The sequence below is a fragment of the Sinohyriopsis cumingii genome, chromosome 12 (genome assembly GCF_028554795.1).
Source record: "Sinohyriopsis cumingii isolate HCF-2022 chromosome 12, ASM2855479v2, whole genome shotgun sequence".
NCBI lineage: Eukaryota > Metazoa > Mollusca > Bivalvia > Unionida > Unionidae > Sinohyriopsis > Sinohyriopsis cumingii.
Window position 1 is genome coordinate 127985541 of NC_142972.1, and position 23157 is coordinate 128008697.

The following is a 23157-nucleotide window of genomic DNA, read 5'->3' on the forward strand; positions in this document are numbered from 1 at the left end:
CATCCCATTCATAAGCAGAAACTGAACCGATTCAAACATGACATTACAAAACATAACCGTAAAACAGAAACTCAATGACATGACACTGTATTCTCCTCCCTGTTCCAAGAACTGTTTTATAAAATAATGCTGGTTGATTTTTAACAGCACTTTAACCATGTTATTAGCTTTATCATACTGAGGAGATGTGAGCTAAGTCCTTTCCTAACATCACACCAAGGCACACAACCCAGAAAACCAGCTGTGGCTCCCTACAAAATGCAAAACTTCTTGCAATAGTCACTAAGACCACTCCCCAGTAACACCCATGTTTAATTATTCCCATACTGTTGCTTAAGAGAGAAAATGATTTTCTAAAATATAACCAACTTCATATTTCAATCACATGTTAGTCTCAACAGTGATCTTAAACTGATGATGTACATGTAAAAGTCCAAAGCAGTCCTCTATGCACATGTAAAAGTCCAATGCAGTCATCTGTGTACATGTAAAAGTCCAATGCAGTCATCTGTGTACATGTAAAAGTCCAATGCAGTCCTCTATGTACATGTAAAAGTCCAATGCAGTCCTCTATGTACATGTAAAAGTCTTATTCACCTGCAAACAGCATTGACCATGTCTGTTTTGCACGATGTACTGGCAGATTTGGGTCTTTGCAGTATGCTAGGTCTAATCAGTAGAATAAACAACAAATTCTGATCTGTCAAAGCATATTGCAATGAAAGATTAGAGTTAATGTTGCTTGCAGTTAGATTCGACTTCTGTACTAGTATATATAGCATGTATTTCTTAAAATAAATTCCTTACAACATGTGAGGAAAAAGAAAAATTCCTAGTCTAGCTTACTTGTAACTGTGAAAGAAAAAAAAGCAAAGCAAATAAAAAAAAACAAATTTACCAAAGGGCTGGAAAAATTCATTGCTTGACAGACAAGGATAAATTAAAAGGTTTGCTCAGCAAGTAATCGAATCACTTGCCTCAAATTCATATATAAAATTTGTATGAAAAAGCAAAATTTTAGTGCCTTTTCTGTAAGATATCCATTCTGGGCATCTATACAACTTTAGGATTTTTCCGGCCCTGTACCATCTATACATACAGCACTGGTTTGATCTCAAAAGCTTGTAACAACCGGAACCATGCATCATCACAACAGTGATAAAATACATTTAAGAAAGAACTTACTGGTGATGGTGGTTCCTGAATTGATGATGAACTTACTGGTAGTAGTGGCCCCAGATGGGGCTATGTGGGTGGTTCCTGGGGTTCCAATTGGTTGGGGCTGTCCAATGGTGGCTGTGACCCCTGGAGTAACTGTTCTGACCACTGCTTGCATTGGGACTTGAGCTGTAGATGCTGCAGATACCTGTGGTCGGGCCACAACCACAGGAGAATGCACAGCCTGTCGAACAACTGTTTGTGGCTGTGAATGAGGCTGCTGCTGTATCGTAACTAACTGTCCTGGGAGCCTCTGAGGCTGTGACTGGCTCATGGGGGGCTGAAACACAAAGTAGTAACATGAGAAAGATAAAATATGCAGAGCAGACATAGATTAATAACTCTAACCTAGGTCCACACATTTTAATTTCAGCAGCAAAGGGCAGTAGTTCTTATATGAATGTGTCCTTCAGGCCTCATGACAATACAGGTAATAGCTTCAAAGAAATGGAGCTCATTGCAGATACATTACTATGACACTAATTCCATGAACAGAACAAGAAACCTAACATTTTCATCCTGATGGCATCTGTCAAACAGCCAAATGCAAGAGCAGTTGGCGAGGAAAGCTAAATCAACAGGATGCTTTCAAAATAAATTTCTTCCAATGCTGTTGATTGCAATGGTATATAAAGAGAGGTGTATTCTTATTAATATCTGATGGGACATCAGGATTATTAGCCCACACATGAAATTCATGTATGCCAGGAGAGTTTCTGTCAGAGCTGGTCAAATTCTCAAGTAGTTTTCTGACATAAAGTGGCTTAATTATTTGGTAAGGCCATTTTGTATTTAATTCACTTGGCCATACAGCCAGCTGAATTAAAAAAAATCCCAAAAGTTTCCTTACCCTAACATACTGGATTTTCTGTCCTGTTGTACTGCTGGGTATAACTGTGGCTGAGGTAGTGGGATGATGCTGGATGGCACTATGCTGGACTATGACCAGTTGCCCCTGCTCATTCTTCATCAGCATGGTACCCTGTGGCACCAGCCCAGAGGGAATTGTTATAGTACTCTAAATGAAAAATGAGAATAAAAATTATTTTCTTTATTGCTAATGTATATACTTCTTATAAATAGAGTCAAACTGCAAACAACAAAGATCCTGATCTACCGTAGCATAATATGCCCTGCAGATCTGGGTCTATGTTGCTAGTTCTTTTGATTACTCCTATCAAATTACAAAGATCCAGATATGCCAGCACATTATGCAATGGCAGATCTGGGTCTGTGCAGTTTGCAGTTGGACTCATCTTTAAAGCAACTATATATAGCCCTTACATGGGTCCCCCCCCAAAACATATTTTTACATAAATAATTACCAGCATAAACATGCTCCAAACTGTGAACAGGCCTGACCCAGATCTGCTAGCACATGATGTGGCAGCAAATCAGACTTAATGCCATATGGGGTACACTCTAGAACTGAAACGTTATGGAGAGAAGCTCATGACCCCCTGCATTACCATTTAAAAGGGGCTAATTATCCAAATATCAGGGAATATACTTAAGACATAATGGCTGTGCTTGAACATATCACGCATGGTTTTTCAATATCAGGGAATATACTTAAGACATAAAGGCTGTGCTTGAACATGTCATGCATGGTTTTTCAATATCAGGGAATATACTTAAGACATAAAGGCTGTGCTTGAACATGTCATGCATGGTTTTTCAATATCAGGGAATATACCTAAGACATAAAGGCTGTGCTTGAACATGTCATGCATGGTTTTTCAGTATCAGAGAATATACTTAAGACATAAAGGCTGTGCTTGAACATGTCATGCATGGTTTTTCTGCACTTGGTTGAGTTTACTGGCACATTTATTTTAGAAATTAGAATGATGCCTACAATTATGTCTCAGAACAGACCATAACCTACTTGTGCAAAACACACATTTGGGCCTACTTTTGTCACAGATGTTTGTATACTGTATGATACTTTTATGTATTTTTGAGCAATCCCATTTAATGATTCAAAAAGTAAAATTATTTACCCATAATGAAGACATAAAATAATATTGTAGGATAGGATTCTAGCCTACGTTTTTATGAAGCAATATCATAGCTGGAATGAAACAATTTCCAGTTGATAGGTTCATGAAATACATGTATAAAATTAATTTTCCTGTTATTTATGATAAATACCTACTGTACATGCTTCATAATAAATTCCATTACTATCTCGAGGCAACTTATTCTACTGCCTCTTGCTAGACATTTTTTCCAGAAATTAACATGGCAACTAATTCTTTATATATAAAAACATTCCAAAATGAGATACAGAAGGTTATGCCACACAAAATATATTTCTACACCTAATCATTAAATGATCTGCAAGTTAATGCGACATCAGTATTCGCATTAATTCTCTGGTTTCCTCTCAAATTGTTCATAAAAATAATTTTTTCTTTCAAAATACTATATTACAGAATTTCATACAAGAGTATCTTATTCCACTTGCAACCGCTTCGGTGGCCTAGTGGTTAGAGCATCTGCCTCAGATGCGGAATGTCATGGTTTCGATCCCCGGCCGAGTCAAAACAAAGACTTACAAAATGGTATTAACAGCTGCCTTGCTTGACGCTCAGCATTAAGAGGTTAGTGTTAGGACTGGTAGGCCTGGTGTCAGGATAATGTGACTGGGTGGGACATGATGCTACATGTCTGCGGCATGATGCCTCAGTGCAAGACATCACTATAAACTGTCACACTGCAGACATAGTAGCGATAGGACTGATTTTTTTTTAAGTGGGCTATTGAAGGTAACTGATTTTTTGCAAGATGCGGATCTGAACTGATGTCTATGCCCTGCGAGAACTGAAGTGTGCTGAAGATGGCAGCTCAATAGCCTTTGATAGTGGATACTGAACAACTTTTGGTCTCAAAGTGTAACAAAAGGAAAACTGGGACTATTACTGAGTGGTGAAGAGATCATTCTGTGAGGATAGCTTAATCTGTTCTGGACACACTGTCCGCTAATACGTTCATCGTGCCCAGAATGTGGCAAACTCAGATTGTGACATTCTCTGAGGCTGTCCAGAGGAAACGGTGCCAGACCTCCACAAAAAGAGAAGGGGCATGTGTACCTCCCTGATGTCATAGGTAGGCTATGACAGATGTGTTGTCTAAGGAGACCACGACACATCAGCCTCTTATTAGGTCGATGCACCCTTGCAATGCTAGAAATACTGCTTTCATTTCTAGGTTGTTGATGTGGAGAGACAATTCGGCCTGAGTCCAGGAATCAAGGAGAATTATGCCCTCAGGCTCTTAAATGGGCTACCCAGCCTGAATATGATGCATCTGCAAACCAATAGGAATGGGGATCAGGTGCACGCATGGGAACCCCCATCATGAATCTGTCTAGATTCATGCAGCAAATGGTGGTGAAAAACTGGTCCTAGAGGAATTGGGGTTGATAGAGATCTCTGTGAGGTTTCTACCTGCCAGAAGAGGAACTGTAGAGGGCGCATGTGAAGATGTCCCAAAGGAACCAATTCGGCAGGTGTTCAAGGTTCTGAGTAGGGACAGACAGTGGTTTTCGCTCATAGCATCTTTAAGACAGCCAGGATTTGATCTACCCGATCCAAGTTTTGGTATGTGACGAAGTTCATCCCCACGTAAACAAAATCCTGTGATGTTCCAGCTTCTCAAAGTTGGGTAGGAGACCCAAGTAAGATATGGTGGACCAAGAGCGGAACAGATCCTGATGAAGGGACTGAATATAGACATAGCGAATCAGCCAGTCATTGAAATACTGGAGAACTGATGTTCACTGTAGGCCGCTACTATTCCCATAACCTGAGTGAAGACTCTGTGTGCGGAAGAGATTCCAAAAGGCAGAACCTGAAACTGATAAACTATCTGCTTTGATAACTACATCACACTCAATTTATATATAGTGCATTTAATGCAGTTAATTGCAGAATTTGAAGACATTACCTAACTGATTATGAACAAACAATAAGATTTCTTTACTTTCAGAGATGAGGCACTAGGCTTATCATATGACAGTAAGTAGCTGACATAACAAACCAATAACATCACAATGAAGTGCATTTGAGCTGCCACACAGTCTATTTTATTTTGTGTTGTTTTTATACTTGATATCAACCTGTGATTAGAGAAGGAAGGAAGGATGAAGCTAATGTGCTCAAGTACTAATGTATGAAGATGACTATGGCTTTGATAACCCAAGGGTTACAACAGCCATTATCAGGAGCTGTGGGAATTAGTTTCAGTGGGAATACCTAGTTTTGAAAATCTTAGGCCCAAGTACACTTGATCTGGCTAACAATTCTGAGGCCCTAGTACACTTGATCTGGCTAAAAAATCAGAGGCCATAGTACACTTGATCTGGCTAAAAAATCAGAGGCCCAAGTACACTTGATCTGGCTTTAAAAAATCTTAGGGCCCAAGTACACTTGATCTGGCTCACCAGTTTAACTGACAAATGTAAGCTTGTAAAGCAATATTTATACATGTATTAAAACTGAGAGGAGACAAAGGTTGTCTATTAGTTCTAACAAAAAAAAAAGTCTTTTCTGTTCTGATGCAAGAAAAATGGGATTGGTTGATTGGAATAAATAAAAAAATTACAGCTCATTCTCATACCCTCCATTTACTGAAAGATACATGCAGGTACATAATCCTAACAGCAAATACTCAACAACATCATGTTTTATGATAGACAAATATGTAAAGAGTATCTGAGGACTTCCACTAGTTAATTGACCTTAATCTCATAGCTTCTTTTCACAACTCTTTGATTCAGCCTGAGTATGATACAGTGGCAAGTAACAGTGTGTTGTTTAATCTTGCAGCACAAATGACGTGTTCAGTGGCAAACTTAAGCCGTCTTCACAAATTGTATGATCAATGTGTTCTTTACAAAGCTCAAACTCTGTCTCTAAATGAGCATCTGCATATGACAGTAAAGCAGAGGAAAGGAAGTCGGACAGCAGTTATGATTACTAGACCATGATGGAGGATTTTAGAACTTTATCAGAAAATGAGGATGAATTCTTGGGCTATGTACCTGATGACATTAGGTACTGATATTTATAGGATAATTAGAAAAATGCTGACTTAACTTCAGGTCTGTACACATTTAATATAATTTCCCTTTCATTGGGAATCCGGGTCACTGATTGTTAGGATTGATGGGTACCTGGTAGAAGTTTTCTAAAATATGTACAGGTTTAAAGATAGATACATACTATACAATTACCAAAATAATTTGTAAATTATGGATTTTTGAGAGAAGGACCAGAATAAGGTGAAGTTGTTTGCAGTGGCAACATGCACAATGTAGATTGTTGGCATACCTCTGTGCTACTTTCATGTAATACAACTGAAATTTTGTTACAATGAAATTATGCACAATTTAGGTCAGACAAAATAGTTGTTTGAAAAATAAGTCTGAACCAGTCCCTTGTATGCTAATTTTAGCAATTATTAAAATTGGAAAAACTAATCTGCCAGAGAAGACAATACCAGCCTCTGAAAATGTGATAATGAATTATAAAATATATAAAAAGCACTTTAAAAAAAATTATCAGCCCACTTTTTATACCAATTTACTCTTGAAGTCCAGGAATTTAAAATGACAAAGAGTTGCTAACGGTCTTTTGAAAGGCCAAGTTGTATCTTCTATAACCCAAATCATACCCATCAATTATACACCTAAAAATAAAAGAAAAAAGAATTAAAAGTTATTTTTAACAAATACCTAAGATATAGTGTTTTTTAAATCACCAGTTAGAAAAACCTGGGAAATTCTTTGTATTTAAAAATGAAACCCGATTCAAAGGGTGAACTGTAGAGTGTAACCTAATCGTGATCAGAGATTGCCTCCCTTCCTTATTTAATTTTCAACAGCTATTTGGCCTCCAAAGTAGTAGCAAGGTCAATCATTTGGATGCAACACTGCCCAATTGATAATGATGCATTTTGCTCATTACTGAAACCATCCATGTCAATATTTCAAATCTGATCAAAATCAGATCAGAAATTTGACTTTTCTGAGCACTAGCAAACTAAGCCAATCAGATGCATGTCCACCAAACATAGATCTCACTCATTATCAAAGTATTGCAGATTCTCATTACGTATGTGTATATTCCAAGTGTGACCAAATTTGTATCTGAAATGCAGTTTGCATAGTCGTAACAAACAGGGCCAATCTGATGCAAGATCAGGAATCACACTCACTGTCAGACTTATTCTAGATTTTAATGATATAATCACTTGTTCAAAGTATGATCAAAATCAGATAGTAAAAATGGATTCCAATGTGGAGACAAAGATAACCAAACAGATGCAAGATCACCTCATTAGCTAAGTCTTTTTTTTACATATATATATTTTTTAAGAATGTTTATAACATCAAAACATTAAATAAAACATTCCACTTGGACAAAGGAGAAAGAAAAGTGTATTTTAACCATTCCATTCATCATCACTTCCTGACTGCTTTTAGGATGAAAACTTTGGTGGTTGCTTTTTGTTTGATGCATATGTACAGTAACCTTTTTTTCTCCTCTGACCCATGGGGGGGGGGGGGGGTGAAACTGACCATATTGCCCCCCCACCCCCCAAAAAAGTGGAATGTCAAGAATCCAGCTTACTGTTGCATTTCCGTAACTTTCTGACGGAGTTTATTCAAACTTTAGAAGATTGAGTAGTTGGTTCAATGTTTATGTACAACAAACTTTCACTTTTAACTTCTGGCACATTGGAAAAAGAGGCACAAATTGGCCAAAGATAGCCCATGACTGATATCTGGCACATTGGAAAAAGAGGCACGAATTGGCCGGAGATAGCCCATGACTGATATCTGGCACATTGGAAAAAGAGGCACGAATTGGCCGGAGATAGCCCATGACTGATATCTGCCTCATACAATGCAAAAGCAGCTGGACAGATAATCTGGGTCTGATGAATGCTTTCTTTCATGTATGAAAACTATTCTAAGCTTCTTGTTTTTGTGTATCTTTACCCAGCTTTCATGGCACAACATCATCATTTATTAAACAATAAAAGGCCTTTCTGCCAGGTTGCCTTGATGAAGTTGGCCAAATTCTGTATTTTTTTAAATACAATTTATTAACATGTCAGCCAACTATTCCTATCTTTACTCTTTACAAACTTATCAACAACCTCTCTGCATCAAAATCTTTGACTGACATTTGGCATATTCAAACAAAATAATCATCAATAAAATTTAATGTTTGTCCACTCTAAAGCTGTACCGATATCACTTTTTGCTTATTATGCAGATACCGCATATAGCCAATTATTAAAACTGCTGATACCAATTATTTCAAGATACTGCCTGGTCTACAGTTAGTGAAAGCACTAGCATTTGATTGACAAGTAAAAAATGCCCTATTTTTGTTATAACGAACATAGCCTAAAATGGGTGTGGATTTATGTTAACATTTCAAATGTGGTCTCAAGCTACCATACATGTGACAACTATTTCCCACATTTTATATCCCACCTTATTTGTTATTGTTAACTCATATATGCAAATAACCTCTTTACTAAGTAACATATTTATTCCGAATTAGTTTTTTGGGGCACATATGCTCTGAAATATGTTTTTTCATTCCTTCTTTTAATTTAATTATGGAAATCAATGCTTATATATACGGTACAGTAATGCCAGGTCAAGTTGACTTGTGTAAGTTTCACTGGTGGGAATGGAGATCATAATTTGCTTGTCCAGAAAAAATCTACAGCATTCAGTGATCATTCCTGGGATTTAGGAAGCAGTTCACTAACAAGCAAAGCATGTAAAGTGCAGCAAAAATAAATTTCTGAACTTTCTGGCTAACGGAGATGTACTTTGTGAAGCTAGCCATAAAAAGGGGGGCAGTGCATTTAATTCCTGAATGCGTGAAATCGACGTTCGCATTATATGTCACTTACCTTACACTGCAAAGTACGATCATAGGGTTTAAGTATTAAAATATCATTATCTAAATAAAGTTTCTTACAAAACTATTATTTGGAAAATAATATACATAATATAGATTTGCTTAATACCTGATGTTTCTTTTAAAAAGAGACTGAAGGAAAGTAGATATTTTACATTTGATAATGCATTTGTTTCAGTTGACAACAGTTAGACCTATGCACCAACAGTGATGCGCAATGCAAAGACCATGGAAGTAGTGCAAAAGTAGTGTAATGATTTATTTTGTAATATTATGGCTGTATTGCTTGTTGTCGATTTTCATTGCCTATTACATTATTAGTCTTGGAAAAATATTCACTACTTATTCTGGCGACCCTTTTTTGTGGCGATAACTTTTTAAAAGCCAGGACCATCCCTGTAATGTGTATGCTGGAAGTTCAACAGCCACACAAGGCCTCAGTGGCTGGTTGGCTTCTGTGATTGGGATGAGTGCATGCACGGTATTGATAATTTGTTGTGAGCAGACAATCAGCAGTAGTTTACAGCAAGCGTGTTAAAAAGTATTTACTTTTAAGAATATATTGTCTTTCAGTTAACCCCCAAATCAAATGTTTATTCCTTAATTTCCACTATTTAATTCTGATTTAAAATTCAAGCCATGTCAAGATGACTGTTATGATTAAATTTATATTTTAGAAATTGTTTACATCGGCACCAATTATTTCTGCCGATACCGATTATACTGATTGTTCCAATAATTGGCCCGATTATGAGTATGCCCAATTAATTGATACAGCTTTAGTTCACTCTGACTGCAAGCCCATTATCCAGTTTTGTCTAGTTGATTATAATTTGATGGGGTATCAAACGAAGCCAATATGTAACCAAAAGTTAATCGAATCAAATCGAACTTGATTCCTTCTATCTCTAATTATCATAAATGACAAAAATAATCTCATAACAATCCAACTTCTATGGAGCTTGTGTTGATTTTACATGGGTGTGAGATTCTTGGCCAAACAGGTGTCAACAGTTGCTAATGTCAAGCAATGGTGCAAACAGTAAATTTGTTAGGGACAACATGCTCAGGTGGAAATTCTGCCAGAAATGAATCAAAGGTAATTAAGACTGATGTTCGAGCCTAAACTCAATGTGTGCCACTAAAACACACAGGTGGGAATTTCCATTTATCAGAAATGTGTGACTTTCCTTATCAGCCGGGACCCAGGTGATTTACCTGGCTGCGTTTAATTACACCCGTCTACCTTTTTTTTTTTAAAAATACCTGTATGCCTATTGGGAGATCCCCACCCACTACTCTGGTAACTTACCCTTCAACTTTTCATCTAATCAAAGGCCGTAAGAAATGGGTCAAATTTAAATTCCATATGTGAAAATGAGAGTTGATATGTCTATTGAAAACACTATCATAGGGCTTTAAGCTAATCAGAGATTACTGTATTTGCCAGTAGATCATTAAAATCCTAGCCTGGACAAATCAGCTGGACCAGTAAAAATTTCTGCTGGTTACTATCACAAGTTATTAAGTGGTCTTGTTTCAGACGTATTCAAGAAAATATGGATTGGAATATCCATTAATAGGTAATTAGGTGTGCAACCACCAGCGAAACATCAGAAACTAAATGATGACATGCAGCATTTGACTGCAAATATTATCAAGTAAAAGTGAGAAAGCGTCAGATATCCTGGAAAAAGGAATATGAATGAATGGCTGAAATACAAACAGAAAAGAAGTGATATTGTGTATATTATACACTGAATATTCAAAGAAATATAACAGTGCACAGAACGGTGAAATATCAGCTGAATCAATAAAAAAGTTACTACATGTATGGGGATCCTGTTAAAATCTGACGTCAAGCATTGTGTCACTGTTAGAGTCCATTTAGTGGAATGAATCAATAAAAAGGTTACTACGCGTATGGGGATCCTGTTAAAATCTGACCTCAAGCAATGTATCACTGTTAGAGTCCATTCAGTGGAATGAATCAATAAAAAGGTTACTACATGTATGGGGATCCTGTTAAAATCTGACCTCAAGCAATGTATCAGGATGCTTTCTATTAACTTGGTCCATTTAGTGGAATGATTCATCAATATATCCATACTTTTGTCATACCGATATACATGTTGATGTGGAGTATGGCTATAAAATGTTACTCAACCCATACAAGTTATTTTAATATTCAACAGTCATTAATAATCACTAGTAATTTGCCTTTTTTATTCTTTATATTGAGACACATGCCGCAGTCACATGTACTCATTTCTGACAAGATAAAAGAAGAACCTACTCTTGCCATCTAAAAATTAACACAAGACAATGTGGCTCATAATGTCCCAGTCAGTACCATTCTGATTCCATGCTATTATCTTATCCCACATGCATGTTGAGCATAAAGGAGACATTCCAAATGTGTTCCCCTGTGTATAATGAAGTACTTTGCTAAGTGATTCCATGCTATTATCTTATCCCACATGCATGTTCAGCATAAAGGAGACATTCCAAATGTGTTCCCTTGTGTATAATGAAGTACTTTGCTAAGTGATTCCATGGAAAGTATCTTATCCCACATGCATGTTGAGCATAAAGGAGACATTCCAAATGTGTTCCCCTATGTATAATGAAGTACTTTGCTAAGTGATTCCATGTAAAGTATCTTATCCCACATGCATGTTCAGCATAAAGGAGACATTCCAAATGTGTTCCCCTGTGTATAATGAATTACTCTGCTAAGTGATTCCATGCTAATTATCTTATCCCACATGCATGTTCAGCATAAAGGAGACTTTCCAAATGTGTTCCCCTATGTATAATGAAGTACTTTGCTAAGTGATTCCATGCTATTATTTTATCCCACATGCATGTTTAGCATAAAGGAGACATTCCAAATGTGTTCCCCTGTGTATAATGAAGTACTTTGCTAAGTGATTCCATGCTATTATCTTATCCCACATGCATGTTCAGCGTAAAGGAGACATTCCAAATGTGTTTCCCTGTTTATAATGAAGTACTTTGCTAAGTGATTCCATGCTATTATTTTATCCCACATGCATGTTTAGCATAAAGGAGACATTCCAAATGTGTTCCCCTGTGTATAATGAAGTACTTTGCTAAGTGCTTCCATGCTAATTATGTTATCCCACATGCATGTTCAGCATAAAGGAGACTTTCCAAATGCGTTCCCCTATGTATAATGAAGTCCTTTGCTAAGTGATTCCATGCTATTATTTTATCCCACATGCATGTTTAGCATAAAGGAGACATTCCAAATGTGTTCCCCTGTGTATAATGAAGTACTTTGCTAAGTGCTTCCATGCTAATTATCTTATCCCACATGCATGTTCAGCATAAAGGAGACATTCCAAACGTGTTCCCTATGTATAATGAAGTACTTACTCATTCAATAACCACTTTTATGTGAAGTTAATGTTGATTCTTATCTTGTCTACACGGTTTATTTTGATGGTTGTTGTTGCTGTTGTGGGATTTAACGCCATTTTTTAGCACACGACAGGCTATACATGGCAGCCAGTATTAATGGCGGTGGAAGAACCCAGGAAAACCCTGGAAAGAACCACCGACCCACGAGAAGCTACTGGTAAGCTTTCTCACATACCAACATTGGCTGAATCCGAGACTTGAACCGGCGTAGACAGAGGTGAGATGGCAGTGATCCGTAACAGAAAGCGCTTTAGACCACTCAGGGCCCCTATTTTGATGGTTACACTTCTGGTGTGTCACATAGTGAAATATGTTACATTAAATTCTGACTGATGGTTACACTTCTGGTGTGTCACATAGTGAAATGTGTTACATTAAATTCTGACTGTTGCTTACTGTTTGTTCAGTTCAGGGTAAACAATAACCACCAATCTGAACTTAATGTAGGTCATTCCATACGTAACACACAGGAAGTTTTGGCAAACAACACAGAAACTTTGCATTTATTAAGTCATATGTACAGTATTTAAATCATACAAGTTTCGAATGTCTCTTTTTATTTTCTGATATTTAATCAGTGACTGAACATGCCAATAGGATAAATAATGTCAGCAAAGAACCATCAAGGGGGTAGATTTCAAACTGCTAAAATTTCTAACTTTTTTAAGAATGGGAGTGGCTGTTGTCAGTACTTTTCATTCTTCACTTACAAAAATAGGTGCCTGTGGCCACTGCAGTTGTTTTGTATCTGCAGGAAGTACACTGTGAGAGACTTGACTTGTTGGAGGTGAGATTTTCCTTGCATGAGGATATTGCACTATTTCTTCTGTTTTGAAGAAACCGATGAAATATCTTTCAAGTTTAAGTGAAGGCATGAAATTGGTAATACTGTTAAGCTGTTTTTAAATCATTCATGCGGTGCAAAACAAAGGGATTGTTGGCAAAAAAAGTCATGTATCTGATCAAACAGGACAACCTGAAATGACCTAAAAGGCTGAATTAAAATCACTGACAACAGTATGTTTGGAATTATGTCTGTTATCCTGCCATGTCTTTGTCTGTGCATAATATGCATACTGGAAATACAACCAATATGTCAACACACAAAACAGCACCACCTATCAATGTCAGACCTAAAGATGGATAGAACATAAAGTTTATATATGTACTGAATTGCTGGTTGTGTATCATGAATATATTTTCATACACAGAACAGGTGTATCATTTCACCCATACTGTTTAACACTTTTTTGAGTAATAATCTAGTTGTTTAAAGGTGTCTCTGCAATGAGTAATGTTGGCCATTTATCAAAATTATCTGCATCTACTAATTTCTGTCTGCCATTCTCGCAATATCATTTTGCACTTGGCACCAAATAAATTGTTTTAAGTCGTCATTGGATCAGTACACATGATAATCATTAAAATACGAATATGTACACGACACAGATAAACAACGGAGTTAGAATGATTTATGACGATTAACACTGGAAATCATATACCTCCAAATAATAACATAAGTTTCAGAATACTGGCTCTATTTTTCTAAATGTTGTAAACAAAGAATGGAAGTGTTCTGAACATCATTAAACGATTTACAATATGACTGATTAAAACTGTGTTGGCTAATGTTTTTCAAACAGATGGCATGTCTAATTAGTCTTGATCAAAATGATCATTAGGAAACAACAATCGATTAACAAAAGTCTTAATTTCCTTTTCTGCTAAGATCAAAATTGTACATATTCACTTAGTCCCAATTATATTTGTGCATGCTTTTGTTACCTTTCTTTGATAAACATTGCCCAACAGTTTTAATCCATCATATTACAAGTCATTATGTGATGTCTGAAACACCTGCAATTTACTGTATACTGTTTTTAGAAAATTAATTACAGGATTTGGAAACATTCTTTGCTTGTCAGAGGAATATGAAATCTAACACAGTCGTACATTCTGCTGTTTATCAGTACTATGTACAGATATATACAAATTTTCATTTTCAAGTTAATATCACGTGTATTATTCTGATGGCAACTTTATGAAATTTCTTTCATGACTGCAAATGAGCATAAATCTTGTGAGATTGGTCAAAAAATGTACTAGGTGCATCTAGTTTTCATACAGACTGCACAAGAGACGGAGATTTGTGGAATGAATTATGGAATAAGACAACACACATGGGGTGAAAAGCAAGAAAACAATGGAAGATATTAGCTTTATGCAGAGTGTTGTGACTAGGGCAAGGAAAAATGCAATGTAAATCAGGTCCATCCTAATCCTGATGTAGAGAAATTTGTTAAAGTTTGTTTATGAACAAAGAGAAGGTAAAAACGGAATAGAATATGATTTGTTTCTTCTTCCAGTGTCTTGAGAACTGATTAAATTAATGTAATTAAAAATAGAAAAGAATATATAATCTCTTTCTTCATTTCTTCTAGCTGTAACCAACATTAAAGAATGGCTAAGTAAAGACAAGAAAAACTGTTGTAGTCACAATTGTCACAGCTATAATACTAAATATTTCACAATGAATGAGCATTAGCAGTCTAATAACATTTATATTGGTGACACAGGAATACACTCATGTTCTAAAATATTGCAGGGGAAAAGAAAGTATTGTTATTGGGACTTAAAAGTTAGTGCTGGGACTACACCTTTTATAAGCAAGCTGTCCTGGATAAAGATGCCAATGGGTACCCGGGTACTCGTCTATTGATAATAACCCATTAAAAAAGGTATGGTTGGTGCACTATTTTTCTCAAGACTTAAACATGCTTGTTTTGAGATCATGATGACGTTGACTGGGTCAATACCTTAGGTCAACAGTAAGTACTGATTATGAAATATTTTACATACCAGTCTAAACTGAAAATAAATGGTGACAGATATAAAAAAAACGGGGCTATATTGATGTGAGTGATGGATGTTATATAACTTCAAAATGTTTGAGGAGAGAGATTTTGTTAAACTTAAAAACATGTTGCACAGGACTGTCATCGAGGGATGAACCATGGCAGGTTGAGGATACTACAACAGTCATTATTTACGGACTTTACAACTATTCGCAAAAGTTACTGTAGTCATGTAAACTAGTTAAAGGGAGTGTTATGCATAAATAATTTATCAATTTCTTTTGTGTCTATACTCTTGTACTAATTACTAATCCACATGGATTTAGCTGATCGTGAAAAAGATATTTAAATGCAGATACAGGTATGTAGCAAAAATAAATTTAAAATTAAAAAAATAAATATGTACATTTTTCATAGTTTTCTGTAATTATGGCATGTAATATATAAAATGTTCTTTTTATGCTCAAGTTGCGCTTTTTGCCACTTAAATTGGGAATATTAATAATTATGCTTATACCTCTCTTGGGGGTTGGTATGTGTGAACCTAAAACAAAGCAGTTCAGGTTCAAATTAAATACAATTTCCCTTTGATTGGGTACCCGGGTAATTGATTGTTAGGATAGAAATTTCCCAAAATTTTGTCATCATTAGTCGTGGACAGCAAATTTCAAAATCCTGTAGAGAAAACTAACATAGCAGTAACCAATTTATCATTATATCCACTATTTAGTGGAAATTAATAATCATCTATTAGTCTGTACAGAAAATATCCAATCCCATGACTATCATTTTCTATGACCAATTATAGTTTTCTAGTTTGGAATATTGTATTTTTGTGACATACATTTTTAACATTTGCACTGTATTGCAATCCAACATGTTTAATAATAATAATAAGGACTTTGTATAGCGCCTAATCTTTAGAAGCTCTCAGCGCTTTACAACATTAGACAACACCTATAACATAAAAAACATATATAATGATATGATTACAAAAACAAACACCATGAAATTAGAAAACATAAAAAACATGCTGAAAATATTTAAGGTAGGAAACATTATTAGGTCTTTAAGTTTGTTCTTGCAGTTGAAATAAGCAAGTTTTAAGAGATCTCTTCAAATGGGATCACTGCGTCTGTGTCTAAGTTCAGTGGGCAATTCATTCCACATTGCAGGGCCCTGGTATGCAAAAGAACGCTGTCCATTAACACATTAACCCCTGGTGACAAGTTTAAGTGGCAGGAGGTAGTAACCTATTGCCGAGCTCTGTAGCACCATGGTCATGTAAGATACACTAACGTGGGTGGTATTATAGAAAGGTAGACAGATGTAGCTCTACAAAGGTACCAAAAATCTGGAATTTCTAGCTGCACTACAAAATACAGAGGGAAAAACCTCATTTTTTGGACCCGAATTTTTTCTATCCAAAATTCGCCTGTGGTCGGAATCCAATTTTATGTCAGGATTTTATACTTTTTGGTCTCAGAGCTAAGGCAGACCAGTATGAACTGCAAACAGACAGATGAACCTTTGCAAAAACAATGGGTCTGTTAAGCACAATTTTTTTTTTTAACCCTTTTGTTCATGCACAAGCCAATTAGCCAATGAAAAAGGATGTTTCTAACACAACTGGGCAGTATGTTATTGAAAGATCACCTGGAAGTTGGTGCTTTAGGATGCATTCAGAAATAGCTTTCAAAATGTGTTTCCTACTCGAATTTCAGACGAAAAGGACAAAAACCTTCTGGGGTTAATGTTTTAACAATGAATTACAAACCATTTCGATATGAATTCTTACTGATCATTGACCGCCAGTATCATACATCCAGAATATGCCAGGGATCGTCCTGGGCTTCGCCAATGTCGCAAATTGCGATATTTTTTCCTTATTGGCGACAAAAATATCCCATCTGGCCATTTTTTTGGCGACATACTTTTTGGTTATTTAATTTGTACATACAATCATGGATTTGGACTGGATAAATTAAAAGGCAGAACGAAAGGAAGCCACAAACTTGACTAAGCAATGCATTGGTATCAATCTGTTACACAAACAATCCTTTGTTCTTATTGACAACCCCATCTTTACAGTGCATTGTTACATCACAATCTGCTTATGCTGACATCTGGGCTGAGTACTGTATGCTGCGATACAGTCAATCATGCTACCGCACTATACCTACAACTGACCGACTTCTGAAGACGCGAATAGAACAGATACAATTAATTGTATGGCTAATCCTTCTGTTTTTTTTTTTTATACATATACCAATACAATAGTTCTGCTGAACCTTCATAGAAAACTGATAAGCTTTGAAGTACCGACAACTGTGTATAAATACAAAGCAAATGGAAACAATCTAAATCACAATTACATCTGTCGCCAGTGCAGCATTTTACTCATTGATCTTTTCCTTTTGCCATCAGTCCTGTGTTACGGCTGCAGAGACTTAAACTCCGCAACAAGAAATAGCAAAAAAAAAACAAAAAACAACAGTTTTGCATAATTAATAATAATTATTTATTTCTCAAAATACAGGAGTGAAAGAATCCCTAAGTTGGGTGTGAATTTATGCTTATATATACGGTCCAATATTGCCAGGTGTTGACTCGTGTAAGTTTCATTCGTGGGAATGGAGATCCTATTTTTCTTGTCGAGAAAATTTATACAGCATTCAGTGATCATTCTTGGGATTTAGGAAGCAATTCGCTACAAGCTTTGTGAAGCTAGCCATGGGGTGGGGGGGGGGGCTGCTGAGAGACTACTGGTGTCACCTGTCAGCACTGTACACTGTGAATGTGGATTCAGTAAGATAAACTTCATAAAAACTGACATCAGAAATAAGCTCTGCATCTCATCTCTCGAGAATTTAATGAGAATCAGCATGTACAGATGTGAAAAATTAGACTTGAAACTGCATTCAACAAGTGGGCAGCCCTAAAATCGCGAAGGATCTTCATGTAACACTTTGTAACATTTTGTTAATGCTTATTGTAATTAAAGTATTAACTAATCCATCTTTTGTAATTTTCATTGCCTGTTACATTAATAGACTAAATTAACACTTGGAAAAATGTACACTACTTTTTTTGGCGACACTTTTTGAAAATTGGCGACAAAATATTGAGGTTGGCGATTTTTTTGGCGACAGCTTTTTAAAAGCCAGGACCATCCCTGATATGCGCAAGATAAATGAATGACAGGAATGATTAATAAATTCTGAAAGACAAGCATAAAGAAAAATCCAAAAGTATGCACAAATGACATTTTTGCTAAAAGAATATAAATTACTTCCAAATGATTTAACTCGTCAAGCTTTAAATATAAATGGATTCCCAATACTAAATAAAATGAATTTGCTCTACTTATCTTTTGCAGATGTTAACAGTAGAAATATGCCAGTTAATAATTAACTGCTCTTTGCAAACAGTCATCCTGAAGCTAAGTTTGATATTAAAATGACTTCTCTCTGCTACTGTGCTGACTAAAAAATGTGTCACGGTAGACTGTCTGGCTACCATGCATTTTAAATGTGACTGACCCCTAATGGTACAATACCCTTTATTATGGATATATACTAATGTTAATAGTATAATACAAGTAAATTACAATGTTTTTTGCTTACAGTGGTTGTCCCTGGCCTGGGAGCAATATTTATCTGTGGCTGCTGTGAGGATCCGATCCGAACAGGTGCTGCCGCTATTCTTGCTTGCACCTTTCCTTGTGTAACAGGTGTTCCCAGAGTTGAAGAAGCAAGAGTCACAATCTGAGAAGTAACAACCTGAGGACGCACAACTGTCATTTGCGGCTGAGTCCTGACTGTAATAACTCCTGGATTAGCTCCTGCTCCTTTCATGCCTGTGTTATGCACAATATGAACATTCGTTTTCTGTGTTAACGTTTGAGATCCCGATGCTACTCCAGAATGTACTGGTTTTCCAACACCTGAAGTCTGAACAAATTGCACATTTGAGGCATCAATTTTGAATTGAGAATTAGGTGCTTCCTGTTTAATTATATATGACTGTTGAGGTGCAGGTGAGGCTACCTCCCTTTTCACTAAACCTCCAACCTCATGTTTGATCATCATCTTTTGGCCCAAACTATCTGTGGTTGTAGTCAATGATTGTGATGGATTTGAATTCACGAAGTTATGTTGCAACACACTAGCATTTTGCACATATGAAGGCTGCTGAGATGATGATGATGAACTAGAAACAGTAGCTAAATAATTACTATTGAATGGTGATGTTGTGATTTGATTGTTACTATTGGTAGGGTGAGTTACTATTCTAATTGCATGAGTTGCATTTGGGACTTTACCATCAGTTCTTGAGTTTACATTTGTATGTAATAATGCATTAGCACTAACAGATGAATGTGAGTTTATAAAAGAATTGTTGGAAAGTACTTGATTTCCTCCAACACATGTTTTTGCATTTGATAATGACAGATTGTTTACAGTAGGACTATTTGTAAACTGTCCACTTTTGATATTGGCAGTCTCTGTGCATGCCGCTTGGGAATGGGACGTATTTATGTGATTACTATTTACAGATAACTCTGATAGAGACTGAGAGGGATCCTTATTTGTTGGTGATGCTAAACGTGTCTCAAGTGATCCAACTAATGCACTAACAGCGCTCTCATCAATCGGTGTAGAGAGAAGATCCTCGAGAGGATTTGCGGCCGCCATTTCCCTGCACAGCCAATTTGTAAACTGAAATACGCATGCGTAGCGATCTGAACTATGGGAAATATATTGGAATTTAGCGCCATCTGACGATTACAAATGAAAATACCGCCATATTGCACCAAGAGAGCTATCAGTATTGAATAGGGACACTGAGGAATCAGTTGTCATCCTTCCAACTTTTGGCTTTTGCTTATATATAAGCCATGAGTGGAGGAATCCCATATCTTGGTAGTAAGATAAGCCTAATTTCAAAGGCTGGAATCCGGTATGAGGGCATACTATACACGATAGATCCAAACGAATCTACGGTCGCTTTGGCAAAAGGTTAGTGCTACAATTGTTTACTTTGGGAAAATTGAGTTTTGGTCCATATCATGAAGGAGGTTACTCATGAATAAGTAATATCAAGAGACTGTAGTTCATTTTGGTAAGTATTGCAAATGGCAAAATAGCGCTAGCACAATGGAAATTTGCTGTCACTGCAATTTAACAAACACGGGTTGAAAGACTATTAACTCTACCCAGAAGAAGTTTGACATTTCGAGTCCTTGGGTTACATAATTTCATGTTAAAACATGGATAATTGACGGTTTTAGTTCAATGTTCAGGTAGTTTGCGGTTTCCCCAAGCATGCTTTTTATTTTTTAATCTTTGAGGGTCAGAGAACAAAAAAAATTTGGTTAAAAAAAAAAGAGGACAGTCGCTTGATAAAATTTATGTTCCTTTTTGATTTCATTTTTTATTGTAAGCGCGCAAAGTTATAACCAGAAGCATAGATGTAACAATTCGGACATTGCACCTTTCCAATATGCCACAATGCACATCGACCCAGTTAATGGTTTGTGGTGGTGGTGGGTGGGTGCTGCTCAGTCGCACAATTCGCATAGTTCTGTTCAGTCTGAATGCATAATTTGCATAGCTCCGTTCGATGGTCTTGATGTTGGAGTCAAGATGGATATGAAAACTTGTAAGTTTGGTATGTTTGGAAGCTCATATAGACTCTTGCTGCATAATTTACAGATTTAGTACCACTGTATTCACGAATAGGGTACCATAATCTCATTACCAGGTGTGATTTGTTTGTACTCTCTGCTGATTTAAAAAACGAAAAGGACTTGTGATGCACAGAATTTAGTCATTTCATTCATTCATGTATAATTAGAACTGATTATCAACGGGGTGGGTGGGGGCGAACTGTTGTCTGCATTTCACACCTGATGGAAGTTTTCAGTGTAAAAGGCAACCCAGCACACCAGTCATTTCCAGTTCCAGTTCCTGGTACATAGAAGGAGAATACTAGGTTGTCTACTTAAGTTACGATGATTACAATGTCAAATCCTGCAAAGGTAAAGAATGACAACTTCCTTTTATTTGGATTTATGAAGTGGTGTAATTTTTATGTGCATGTGTGCAAAGAGAGATAACTCTAAACTCTCAATCTTGTGGTAATTTAGAGAATTATTCAGCAGTTACCAAATGAACTACATCATTCTGTTTGAGGAAAACACTTACCCATAGTGATGCAGTATGGTGCTGTGTTAGTATGGAAACTTCATGGAGCATTAAACTTGCAGATGATACCACATGGAGCATTAAACTTGCAGATGATACCAGTGTCAGGGTCACTCGGATCACAGTTTAGAAATTATAAATCGTTAAATGAACTAAATTTTTATCGCATTAAAGATCTTTGTCATTGCAATCATTAGCGGGAACAAACAAACGGGGATTTATGCAAAAATAATAATCATATTGAAACTGCCATTTTCAGTACAGCATCAGATTGGATGAATGTAAAGTTTCATTTCATATAGACGCTCGTGCCTTGTAAGAAGTGCTTTTCTTTTCATAATGCCAAGGAAATGGGAGCTAAGCACTTTTCTAAGGACACATCAAAGCAATACATCCACAAATGAGATCAAGCTCCACCAACTGAGCTGCTGTGATTAAGAGTGACAAACTGTTTGGTAATGTGGACTATAATTGTGTTACCCCCATTAACAACCTTGGGATCACTTCATAGTTGCAACTTATTGATACTACAAAGACATTGCTAGGACTCTTTGGTCATGATATACTTGTGTCTGTGTCTTTTCCATAAACCTAGTTATAGTATCTGCCTCGCATGGGGAAGATCATGGGTATGATCCCCGTCTGAGTGATACCAAAAACTTATAAAAATGATACTGACAGCTGCCTCACCAAGCACTCAGCGTTGTTAGGACTGGTCGGCCTGGTGTCACAGTGACTGGGTGGGATATGATGCTATGTGTCTGCGGCATGACGCCTCAGTGTTAAAAATCACTATAAACTGTCACACTGCAAACACCATAGTGATATGGCTTCAAAATTGTTAAAGTTTGGTTAAAAATCCAAATCTCACAATGTACATAACACATCTTTTCCATGCCATCAGGTTGCTAAATTGTGGTTCATATTAATATAGGAGTGACATTAAAGGTCTGGTATAGAAAAACAGTAAATGTTCATTTTGATTAATAAGATATCCAGTGACCAACTTAAGATCTGAGATTGATAAAAGTTCATGTTTTCTTTTTTTATAATTTCCTATAGTTTTTCAGTATCACTTCCATTAAAGCATTGCACATTTGAAAGTTGTAAATTGATCATTGAACCACAAGGTCAGCTGCAGTGATCTAATTTTAATCAGATTGGTAAATATTTATTGTATCTCGTACATTTGCATTAATACAGTAAAACCTGTCTTATGAGACAACCTGTTTTGAGAGACCAGAATCTCCATGCACAGATTTATTATCTCATTCGGCCCCAGAGGTTTTTGTCGTTTTTGCCTGAAATGTGCGTAGGAATGAGATTTGGGGTGCTATTTCTGAATACATCGTAATACAGCGGTTTTCAATGGATTATCCATGAGAATAATGCCTAGTTGTATTAGAAACATCAATTTCCATTGGTTATTTTGCTTGCGCATGAGCAGAATGGTAAAAGTTAGTTTTTTTATTATTA

The 23157-nt window shown here is 36.4% G+C and overlaps 2 protein-coding genes across 6 annotated transcripts in view; one reads left to right on the forward strand and one right to left on the reverse strand.

Annotated features, from left to right (window-relative positions):
* LOC149787434 (transcription initiation factor TFIID subunit 4-like) overlaps positions 1–20206 on the reverse strand; it is a 57641-nt gene extending 37435 nt beyond the window's left edge. Inside the window, exons 1-3 of one of the 3 annotated variants that reach the window (XM_089978047.1) lie at positions 19099–20206; positions 2069–2236; positions 1186–1498 (exon numbers count right to left, since the gene is read on the reverse strand). In XM_089978047.1, coding sequence (XP_089834173.1) covers positions 1186–1498; positions 2069–2236; positions 19099–20169 — 1552 coding nt within the window. In that variant the 5' untranslated portion in view covers positions 20170–20206. The remainder of the gene's footprint in view (positions 1–1185; positions 1499–2068; positions 2237–19098) is intronic. The other 2 variants (XM_089978045.1, XM_089978046.1) reach the window with 2 other exon arrangements.
* A 53-nt stretch (positions 20207–20259) lies between these two features.
* LOC149787435 (protein LSM14 homolog B-like) overlaps positions 20260–23157 on the forward strand; it is a 61576-nt gene continuing 58678 nt past the window's right edge. For all 3 annotated transcript variants that reach the window (XM_089978050.1, XM_089978051.1, XM_089978052.1), the window contains exon 1: positions 20260–20493. In XM_089978050.1, coding sequence (XP_089834176.1) covers positions 20373–20493 — 121 coding nt within the window. In that variant the 5' untranslated portion in view covers positions 20260–20372. The remainder of the gene's footprint in view (positions 20494–23157) is intronic.